Raw genomic sequence first — 12,269 nt, 5'->3', positions numbered from 1 at the left:
AAAATCACTATGGATCATTATAAACACTTTTTAAGTATTTATTGAAGCTTTTCGGGGGTTTAACTGAAGCTCGCCAAAAGGCGGCATTGGGCACTAGAAGGTTAAATTGAAATACGTTTCGTTTCACAGCACTAGTAAATAGCGCCCTTTTCTTCATAAAAACACCCAAAAGTAAATTTGCCTTTAGTAGGAAAATTTTACCCCAAGTGAAATAATCGAGCACACCCTACTTCGTGTCTGGTAAAGTGTTTACTCAAAAAGATCATTAGCGTTACGCGCGAGTTGCATAATTCTAAAAATATTAATTGAGATCCAGCTGTAACTGACCCACGTTCGAACAGGATCATTCGTAAAACAGTAACACACCGCCCATGAACGATGACGACGCAGGCAGAACAGACTAGTTAGGGCATCTTCAGCGGTGGTCTATTTTTGAAACAACTTTATACTAGATTTACACCAGCGAAACCTGAATAGAACCAGCTAATATGGACCAACTTTTCGTTCTCCGCACCGGTGTTGTATATCTTGTTGTTTTAAACCGCTGACATCTGTCACACTGTCAACAATTTAATACCCCATGCTATCAGTTAATGAGACTCGTTATAATAAAAAAACACTCAATATTTAACAAACGGAAATTCAATAATTTTTACGCACATTAAACGATTACTTTGGAAAGACACTTTATATCCACAAGACTTTATGGATGTGACGGTTTGACCCGAGCGTCAATGACATTTCTCAGGATGGATTGGTATGTGTTAAAAATATTAAATTTCCATATTCAGTACAACCCTGCATTCGGGTCATGTGCATTTGCTTGATCGCTAGAGAGAATATGTGTGTATGCGTAGAGTAGAATGTGAAGAAGGATAAAAGGATTAACAATCGCTAGCGCACTAGGTTCAAGATAGATGAGTACCCAAAGTGTTTCGGTAGTTGGTATCTCAATTCAAGGCTGTGTTACAAGTAAGTAACTACGATATAACTCTTAAGATAGTTATTAAACTTGGTGCTCTGTGGTGCCGTTTATAGCTTGTATTAATGAGTTCTTAATTTTGAGACTATGTGCTTAGGAAAGGATTCCCCAAGCTATGAGAAAGTCCCTTGTCTCTTTTCTTTGCAGGTTCGTTAGAAGGTTTATGTGCTGTGGGTCTCTTTGATGAGATTTATCAAACATAAATCTTTTGTATATCACAACACCGTCAATATCACATATCAAGGGAAGTTTGTGCTGTGGGTCTCTATAGAGATTAATCAAACAAATTTCTCTTTCCACTCTTAATATCACATATCAAGGGAAGTTTGTGCTGTGGATCTCTGTATAGAGATTAATCAAACAAATTTCTCTTTCCGCTCTGAGGGCAGTAACGTTAGGTTATCAGTCTGGAATTACCGGAGGGTAATCAAACGTTATTTTTCAACAGGGTTCGTTCAACAGTATGATCTAAAATTTCTGCTCCGAAACCCTACTTGGTTTCGGAGGATAGCGAAAAATATTTGATCGCGTAGATGTTCATCTTCCGTTTTCGTCTCATCAATCTTTTAAAATCTTGCAGTTCTTCAAACTTGGTTTGTGTTTTGAAGATATTGGGTGGCATTGCGCAGCTCGATTCGAACGATTTTCGCTATTTTCGAGTAGGTCACACACTGCCAGTTATGCTTCAAGCTTAAAGGGAGCAGTCATTGTCATTTGTCCTGCGGCTCATCTAACCCGCAAAGTCGAAAAATACGAAAAACGAAACATAACGCCCCCCAGCGATCATTTAGTTTTGTTCGAGTTGCTCGAAACGGAATGCACAATTTCACCCCAGTATTTTGAACGTTTTCAGTTCAGTGTCTTCAAGGATCATTTTTCTGGCCTCTTAAATGCTCCTCTAATCACAATACAATTAAGGCGACAGTTATGGTCTTTCAGAATTCCCCCTTTTGCTGGTCGGTTTCCTTGATGCCAAAAACGACAAACCTGTTCATACTCTGCTTCAGAAAAGCCACAAAAATGAATTGTGAGTTTTCATAAAAAATCTTTGTTTTGTTTATTCCCCAACACTCGCAAAACGTTTATATGAAAATAGCCAAAAATGAGGTGTTCAATTGAAATATGACATTCTACCTACCTATTGGCAGCGTACAAAGGGTTTTAGAACGATCTATTTCTTGTTCCAAAAAGTGACAAAAATAGACCAAAACGTATACCAGTTTCAAATTTTTTCAATTTAGATCTGGTATAAAACAAAATTTACACCACCGGTGCAGCAGTGAATTTGAGTTTGTTCCAAAAAAATAGAACAAAACAACGATTTGGACCACCGCTGAAGATGCCCTTAGTTTATGTCTACAAATATAAATGACTGGCGTTTACGACCGTCGGATTAACAGATCGGGGTCAACGCCAAGCATCACTTTTAGATGATCGCTCCTATAGCGCTTCATAATTTCTCTTTAATCTACTCGACTACGATCTACGCATTCTGGAAAATTTTCTAACTGATTCAGTGTCATGCGAAAACTCACTCGTACAAGAAAAACGGCTCTGTTAATTGAACATTGATGACAGACTTATAATTGCAGCTTAAACGATCACTTTGTTGCTCTCACTATAGAATAAGTTTAGTCAGCGTCAATTCCTCGAATTTCCTCAGCTGGGCACGGGGAGAACATTGACTGTTGCGTTACATGCATTGACGTCAACGCACACAAATCAGGCGTGTTACCGTCGAACCGACAACGGATGCCCAACACTTGCCACAGTCATTCTGTCCCAATCCCAAAACAAAGTCTTTGTCGGAATGGGTGAAAGCGGGTGAGTACTAATTACTGAAGTGAAAAAAGATCTCCGAGCCGCGCAGGTATGACTACAGTACGTGGCAAAAATCGCCTACGCACTGATGATTTGCAGTTAAGCTGGCGTAACGTTCGGTTTGTGGCAAAAAATTTCACACCCTCCGACGGCATCCGATTAGAACGTAGGAGTATCATAACGCTCATCAGCTGCAACTGATGGTTTACACAGTTTAATGACTCATTTGCAGAGCGTTGCCAGCTGTAAGACCATTGCAACTGTTCGTGGAGAATTAATAAAAAAATGTATCCATTTACTGAAGAAACTGTGTGTATCCGATAGACCTAATCAATATTACTATGAAATTAGTTACCTTTTGGTAACTTTGTCTAAGTACCTATCCTATATTTAGTTTTTTTTTTAACATTAGCGAACAAAAATTGAGTAGAGTCTATGTGTTATCATAAGTTCTTTCGAGCGGGAACTGAATCCAAATTAAACAAGATTGAAAGCAAAAATTAGTAGAATCGTATTCAAATTCTAGGGTAATAATAACTCGCTTATACACACTTAAATTTTTTTGCCGGATCTCGGTAATTTTTGCCGAGAACGGCACCACTGAGTGCTCGGTTAGAAAAAAAATGACAGCTGTCACATTTTTTCGAAAATCTCGGTTCAACCTAACTGAAGTTTCGGCACAAAATATTAACGAGCCGAAATATCAGTTAGGTGAACCGAGATTCACGAAAAAATGTGACAGCTGTCATTATTTTTTTAACCGAGCACTCAGTGGTGCCGTTCTCGGCAATAAATAACCGAGACCTGGCAAAAAAATTTAAGTGTGTAAGTTCACACTGCGCAAAATTATTCAGTTTTTCAATCATTTTTGTGGAACTTTCCAAGAGCGTGTACATAATCAAAACGATTTTAGGAAATTTAAAAGGCTTTCCTATGAAAAGATACCTCGTATGCGACATAGCTTACGAAAAAACTTTTTTTCTCTTTTCCAATAATATGCTAGTTTGTGTAATTCCATAGAGAAATTCAAGGGTGACTTTTGATGAGCTAAGGTTTGACGAAAAACATCCGCTCATCCAATTTATTACTCAAATGCAGTTTATTTACCTAATCAACATTGGTGTTCAAACAAGCACCGTGCTTTCGTTTCGAATTTTTGACTGTTAGCGCCGTTTGAGATCTTATGCAATTATTATTGTGTTTTTTATTTGATATTATATATCCGGCTAATACCTTTTAATTATGTTTTAGGAATTTTTTGGTATCGGCAGCATTCTATATTTTGGCTGTGAGTTCAGCCTTAAGTAGAAAGAATGGTACTGGGAATTCATTTGAGCTTTAATTTCAAGAAATCAACTTCAAAAACATCTGAATTACCACAAAACAAATTTTGACAAACCCGCACTGTGTTATAAGAAGGTGATTGACATCTACCCTAAGTGTTTGAAAAGCGAGTGTTTACCTACTATGGAATTTTATGTCCCATCAAAATTTCCCAATAACTTGTAAACAAAATTCCATGTTGCTACCCTCGGTATGTAAAACAAAAACAAATTCTTTTCCCGAAATCGAATGTTTACGATGAATATAACACACGATGATGCCGATGTTTGATGTTATTCGTTGATGACGATGATGATGCATCTGGGATTTGCTATGTTCTATTTCGCGATTCGCATTTCTCAGAGGAGATTGATTTTCGTATTTCTTTTATTGCATTATTTGGGTTTCTCATCTTAAATCTGTACATGATTCATTGAATGTATACATCGTTTCTGGTTTTATTTTTCAGCAAAATAATTTTTTCTGTCAAAATACTGGACAATGTGATTATATTGTATTAAAAAGACCTAACGCCAGATATATTTTGGAAAATGTTCACAAAATCTGAGAGCTGTTTGCTGAAACCACTAAATTTAGCGCACGACATTTGATTATATTAGAAGTAAAATTATTCTATCGCTAGACGAAACATACTGTAAACTTCGACGAATCACTTTAGCCGGGTCATCGTCGGTGATCGCGGGATATAGCTTCGGCTGGCGGATTTGATGATCGGAGCTTCTCTAGAGAGTGATGCCTTAATCGCAATTCGCATTGCCATTGGGAGGGTCTGCAAAAAAAGATACCGAACACAAAAACAACAAACTTCGATAGAGTACCAGATGGGAGTCATTATGTAGAACTGGGAATATTGGATTTCGGTATAATGATTTATTGCAACAGGATGATGGAAAGCGACAACGAGAACGCCGACGATCGAACGAGGCGAGGTGTTTGAAATGGGGCTATTTTTAGCGCGTCCGTCCTAGAGCCTGCTTGCATATATTAAAGCGCTTCAAATCGACGTTTTTTGAGTGAACAAAAACCAGATTTAAAAATAGTTCCCCTCGTTAACAGACAATTGTTTGACGAAAGACTACGCACATCGAGAAAAATTTAATACGCTTGAAGAGCATAGTTCATTCGTTTGTTACTCTGCCACTGTTGTTAAGGTCGCTCGACACGAGTTCTACTGACAGGAGAACAAGATTTTTTGCCACTCTCGAGGGGAAAAATAATGACAATCTAGTAGAATAATGGACACAGTATTTTACGTTATGATCTTGTATCTGTATGTTTTGGCACTCGAGTGTTATAGATTGCTTCTTGTCAGTCATGCGAACTAATTTCATTTGTGTGTTTTGTAAGGGCTTAAAGTCTAATAGGGAATATTTTTCTTAGTTTGACTTAATGTGTCGGAGTTAAACTAACTTGGCACAAATTAACTAAAATTTCGAGTATATATTTTAATTACCAAGTAACATGTTTCTATTTGACATTTAGAGCATTGTCATGCTTTCACCTGTTGCAATAAATTATCAACCACAAGTTTTTTGTTAACTAACCTTAAAACTATCCTGACGATGGTACGTGTGGTAGGGATGATTGAAACCATTCCTCAGTGACTTTCGACGGGTCGTTGCAGTCATGAAATCCAGTCTGTCTCCTCTCCTGTTAAAGTCGTATCCATTACTGGAGCCGCTACTGTACATCGAACCTCGCCGGGACAGGGATCGATAGTGGTTGCTTGAGTCCTCCAGATCTCCGTCGTGGCTACTGTTACTGCTAAGCGTATCATTGTCCGGATCCTCGCGGATATCACAAGTGTACATCGAAAAGCGATGCGAGTAACGCGGCGTTATTTTCAGCGCATTTAGTACATTCATCGGCTGGAAGTGACGAATGCCGTTTTCATCCAGTACGGTATAAGCAATCTTTCCGGCGAGCACCTCATGACTAGATTCTCTTGGAATTACTGCCTGTATTCCTTTTTTAATAATTAGAAACGCCTTCGGGCTGTACCGTTGTACTTGGCCGCTCTTAAGGAAGAATTCGTCAATCGCAAGCCGATTGTTAGTGTAAAACAAGGAAATTGGTACATCTTTCGATGTTTCGATTAGTAGTTTTTTCATAGGAACAAAAGTCAGAGCTCCACTTTGACGAATCAACTCCCGCAGCTTGTCACTTTTTGTTGCATGTGCAGGTGTCTTCTCTAAACTGTCAATCAGTTCTCTGCATTCGTCGTCGTCTTCTGCAAGTTCTTCCATTATCAATACTCTATTAACTATGGTGAATAACTCATCTTCCTTGTTCAGATCTCTCAGTGCTTTCGGATGCGTCGCCAGGTATTGGAACATTTCCGCCTCTTTACTGTGTCCCAAGGCCGCAGCCAACCCTCCAGATTTCTTCAACAAACTAGTCAACTGCACTCGGTTTTGATCATTGAGCAGCTCAACCATGGCCGTTTGTGCCCTGTCTTGAATACTGTCCACAACAGCCGCTTGTAATATATCCGAAATATTAACACTATCGTCCACTACACCGGAAGACTTCAAACTACTCACAATCGATTTGAATAACTTTTCATCTTTCTTCAACAAATTAACAAACGCCTCCGACATTTGGTCATTGTTCAACAGCTGGCAGAACTCTTCTATTGCGCCATGTGGTGTCGATCCGACGACATCTGCGCCATCTTCAATGTCTTCAACGTAAGCAGTAATAGTTTTCAGCTTTTGATCTATATTATTTCTTACTATGGTCCTATTCATAACACTCGCGAGATAATCAGAAGCAATCGGGCTTTCCATTGCATGCTGGAGTTCTTCGATACTGTACTCATTACTAGACATCTTAATAGCTTCTGCGATAACTTCATACATATTACGATTTTCGGACTCATCCGCGTTGGTCAGGATTGTGACCAGGTTGATAGCAAGCATTTCAACAACCCCCGTCGAACCATTGCATGCAGATACGTCCACAAGCTTATCTTCATATCCTCCGTACTGCAAAGATTCCAGGTTTATTTGTTTGCACACTTTTTTCAACCCATCAAAAATGTTCTCCATAACTTCGATGCTAGCAGCCTGAATGTGGTGCTCTGTTATAAAGTGTTGTAAAGCTTTCCTTTCCTTAGTACTTTGCAGCACGTAATCAACAGCCGACGCTTCAACCTGACGGCCAACGTGCATTCCAGCCTCGGATAACTGCTGCAACATAGAACTGTCCAACGTAACTACCAAGGTACTTTCCGTCGACTCTAAAGTAGTTGTCGTTTGATTAGGCTTCAAAAGCTTCAACTCCTCCGGAGTCACCGTAAAACTCTGCACATGGAACTCTTCGTCGCCATCCTCGGTATCCTTGAGATCAGGTGCAACGAATTTCGGCCCATCAGCAGTCTGAACAATTCTACCCGGAATGAAGGTAACCTTGTTCTCCGTTTCCACTACGCGTCCCGGAACGAACCGTGGACCATCGTCCGTATCGACTATCTGTCCTGGCACAAATTTCTCCCCATCATCATCTGTGGAAATAACTTGTCCGGGGATAAACGTAGGTCCCGCTTTCGTGTTTAAGATTTGCCCCGGAACGAACCGAGGACCATCTACTGTATGCATCGTTTGACCAGGCACAAATTTGGACCCATTCTTAGTTTCTATTATTTGACCCGGGACAAATTTCAAACCCTCACTAGTCTCGATAACTTGTCCGGGTACGAACTGTTCACCATGATCGGTCAGCACTACTTGACCAGGAATAAAGCCATCGTCCACATTGATGCCGGGAATGAATTTAGTCTGAGCTTGTTGTTTGATCAACTTTCCCGGAACGACCTTACCCGTCGGAAGTTGTTCCTTCTTTATTTTCTCCGGATAGAACGCTACTCCGTCATCATTTTGTACTATGTTTCCGAAGGCACACAAAGTAGGCTCGGTTATTTTCATGCTGCCACTATCCATTACCATGCCAACTGGACTTGCTTCACTAAATTGAACGGCATCGATTGTGGAGGCAATTTCGAACTGAATCTGGCCGTCTTTAGACACCGTTGTAGATCCCGGCATAAATACATCGCCGTGTTTCGTGTGGACAATTTGACCTTCAACAAACTTGGAACCCTCTTTGGTTTCAATGTTTACACCAGGTACAAATACTTCTCCTTTGGCCAATCCAGGAACGAAGGTATCATTCGCATACTGACCCGGAATAAACTTAGCACCTTCCTGAGTAACTATAGTTTTACCTGGAACAAACAGCGACATCCCATCCTCATTCACGACCGTTTGGCCTGGCACGAAAACCATTTCTTTGTTTCTATTCATAACCATTTGTCCGGGTATAAATTTCTCTTTTCCGTGAACAGTGATTGTTTGACCTGGAATAAATTTAACTCCATCCGGTGTTTCAACGTTTTGACCGGCTACAAAAGCTCCCGAAGATTCGTCAACAATTCCGGCAACGAATTTAGTTACTTCTTCAGGAGTAACAATCGTTTGTCCTGGCACGAATTGAGGCTCATCGTTTATGGTCATAACTTGACCGCATACGAACTTTCCATCGATTATTTTACCAGCAATGAAGTTCTGTGGTTTGCCGGTTTTGGTAAGATTAATTTCACCTGGAACGAATTTTATCGCCCCGTCATGTGTAGTGATCGTAACTCCTGAGATGAATTCGAGAATACCATTATCTGTCTCAATCGTTTGGCCGGGTACAAATGTTGGCTTGTTGTTGACCGTTAACGTTTGACCAGGAACGAAGATATTCTGATGATTGACAATCAAGCTGACTCCTGGGACTCCGTCCACCTCAGAGCGCTGGGATTCGTGAAGTCGACTCACCACGGATGCCAAGTCATCCAGATGGGGGAACAGGTCAGATTGTGCGGATAGCTTCGCTTCAACGTGCGACAAAGCATCCAATACTCCAGCCGGCAGAGTCTTCATTGCGTTGAGACGTTCGGTTTTGATTTCCAGTTTTGTTGGAGTCACTTTTCCCACGAATGAGGCCGCTTCCACACCACAGGATCTTTCGAGGATGGCGCGGTCTACTTGGATTAGCTTAGGTGTTAATTTAATCGGAGTGATCTGATGAACCTCGGGTAAAGCTTTTATAGCTGTCACATTTGAACTGTTCTCCTGAGCTTCCTTTTCTAGTGTGTTCCAGTCCCAGGATTCAATCATAGGTTTGATAAGATCACTTAGTTCACTTTCCTGCTCTATGAGGTGCTCGTTCAATCGCAATGCTTTCATATTTTCGGCCAACTGCCTTTCCCGGCGTTCTTCTGCCAGTCGCACCGCTTTCTCTCGGTGAGCTTCAATAAATTGTTGTTCCTGTTCTTCTTGTTGTTCCTCTAACTTCTCTTTTTGCTCGAAAATATTCGCGATACTGGATAAATTCGCTCTGCCTTTCGATTTCGGTCGCTTAGCTTCTTCCTGTTCTCGTTTTTTGATAACCTCTTCACGAGGACCTTCGCCTTCGTACAGGTTTTTCAGATCATTCGATTCCACATTTCGGAGACTAACCGAGACGCTGTTGCCTTTTCGAAGTTTGATAAGCAATTTATCAGATTCCTTGGCGAGCATCATGTCACGAACATCTCCATCCCGCACGGCAGCTTCCAGTCGGGCCGGAAACACAAGACCAAAGTTTCGCTCGTCAACTTTGTATACATACAAGCTCTGCTCAACGGGTTTACTTTTCTGTCCAAGGATGTTGGTTAAATTTTTTTGTGCGTCATCTTCGGAGTCCAGGATGGGCAGTACGTAGCGAAGCTGACAGATGACGATGTGCTTTCTACTACCATAATTACCAGGTACATAATGGTGAGGACTCAGTTCTCCGGCGATATTGGTTACCTTACACTTTTCTTTGAGTGAATTTTTGATAAGCATCACAGGAATGAAATGGTGCGCTGGTAATCCGTAGGATTTTCCGGTAATACGACAAAATCGTTTTGCATCCGCCGGTGAAATTGGTGGCAGCATAGGAAAGTAGTTAGGTTTAGGTAATGACCGGCATTTGCCGGTGATGCGACAGAACGACATCTTGCGAATTGAGTGAGTTGAATGAGTAGCTCAAAAATTAACACCTACGTTGGTGCTTCAGACCATAACAATTCATGGGTGCACAATCTAATTCTTCGCTTATGTCGTGGCGTCAATCTTCTTTTCGAACTCTCGGTAACTTGGTATCACTATAAATAGCCGAATTCTCTCGCTGGTTTGCGACTAATTCGGTGCTCAATCCAGAAGCACGTGCGGTTGCGGCGCTGGCTAGCCGCTAAGAAACATCTTTTTTACTTCAAATGAGTGAATCACCAGTAAAGCATAGATTTCCTACACTTCGCTCTGGATCAGATGCAATTCTATTTTTACTTATGTTTTCCCCGTAACGTGTTCCGTGAAGTATGCTGCGTTGAATTTAGGATAAGAAAAAACTCTCTTCACGACCTCGAAATCTTTTGTTGTTTTTCTTTCCGTGAATTGGGGCTATGAGTTTGACTGACAGTTAACGCGGGAAATCACCAACGTTCAAGGGAATTGAGCGACTTCATTTTTACACTAAAAATAACCGAATGTAAAGTAAAACGTTCTTTTTCGACTGCTGACAATTTTGGCTTTCTCACATTCGAGGATTATTCACTCAAATAGAACCAAAAATCGGATTTTCCCCTACCGAAGCAACACTTTATCACAGGGGCTCTCACTTGGTTTTTTCTATTTTCAATTATTTTTCTTTCATTTGCCGCGAAAATGAACCGTTCTTCAAGAATGCCACACAAAACACTGACTAATATCTAGTCTCGTAATTTTATTAGCGTCACAGGATGGCAATGTGATGATTAAGTCTTCAGAAACGGTACCACCCAATGCAAGACACTTTATCGTACGTATCGTCACTCCCGATCACCAGAATAGCCAGAGCCGTTCTGAAAATATATTTTGACTTTCTCCAACTTTTATTCTTAACACACCGTTATGAACTGATCTCCAGTGCGTCTAAAAGAGATCCTTTAACCGATCCGCACCGAATACTCGCTCCTTCAAGACTGGCGCGACTAAAGTGCTACGTGAGAACTGCGGTAATAAGTATAAATAATTTTTCCCACAACCCAACCCTCCTCCTAGGAAAACTAACCGAACGTCGCTCTCGCTCGGAATACGCACGATCGCGGTGAGCGAGTACCTTTATGCACATAATGGAAAGAGCAAGGAAAACAGACCAGAGAGAAAATGCAAACCTGCCACAAATATCAGCTGATTTCAAGCGGTAAAATGAGTGTGAGTTCTAAGTTGTTAATGGCAACATACACTTTATTCGACCATCGCTAATTGCATGTACTATTAGGAGGTGAAGACGACACGTGAAAATAAATCACGTATTTATTAACTGAAAAGGTGAATGAATGTAGTATGTTTATTTGTATGGGAAAGTTATTTTTGCTCACACGCACTAGTTATAAACACTATCAATTCTGTACTGCGAATTTCAAATTGAGCCTACAAATAAAATTAGCTCTTGGTTTTTCACGTAAAATCATTCACTAAGGTTGAATGAAAAATATTAAGTTGTAGGATTAAAACAGAACATTTATATGTGACTAGTTGAACGTTCCCGGCGATGCTCGGGATCAAAGGTGTCAAAGATAGTATTTTTTTTATATTTCATTGCTGCATTAGCTCAACTCACTTCAAAAATATAATTTACATCTTATACTTCCATCATCACTTTAAGTACTTACGGAAATACCCGTATTGGATTGTTTTTTTTTTGTGATTTTGGGCTGATTTACAGAAACTGTAAGTCACCATTTTGGATTTAAAAATGACGTATGAAGTTCAACTTTCGAAAGTATTGAAATTGTTGGCCAAATATCATTTTAGAAGTCATAAATTTGCATGTTTCACGTAGTTTTGTGAATAATATCTCAAATTTAGTAATCAGATACTTGTTATTTTTCTTCAGATCTCTTTTCTGAACGTTAACAAACATTTTAATGAAAAAAAAAACCACGTGTCATCGCTACAAAACGACGTATGGAGTTCCACTTTCGGAAGTATTGGAATTGTTGGCCAAATATCACTTTAGGTTATTTTCCTGAAACCGGAAGTCGCCTTTTTTTAATCCACAAAACTTC

General features: G+C 40.1%; 2 protein-coding genes across 9 annotated transcripts in view; both read right to left on the bottom strand.

The window, feature by feature from the left end:
- The window catches only part of LOC129724948 (obscurin), a 119,560-nt gene that overhangs the window by 74,111 nt on the left and 33,180 nt on the right, over positions 1-12,269 (bottom strand). The window lies entirely within an intron of this gene.
- LOC129724951 (uncharacterized) lies at positions 4,496-11,189 on the bottom strand. Its single transcript, XM_055680253.1, has 2 exons — positions 5,692-11,189; positions 4,496-4,916 (listed from the first exon to the last, which is right to left on the bottom strand). The coding sequence occupies exons 1-2, from the start codon at positions 10,174-10,176 to the stop codon at positions 4,797-4,799; spliced, it is 4,605 nt and encodes a 1,534-aa protein (XP_055536228.1). The 5' UTR covers positions 10,177-11,189; the 3' UTR covers positions 4,496-4,796.

Source organism: Wyeomyia smithii, chromosome 2 (genome assembly GCF_029784165.1).
Source record: "Wyeomyia smithii strain HCP4-BCI-WySm-NY-G18 chromosome 2, ASM2978416v1, whole genome shotgun sequence".
NCBI classification, from domain to species: Eukaryota; Metazoa; Arthropoda; class Insecta; order Diptera; family Culicidae; genus Wyeomyia; species Wyeomyia smithii.
Note: the sequence above shows the minus strand (reverse complement) of the source record. Positions and strands in the feature narration are given on the sequence as shown.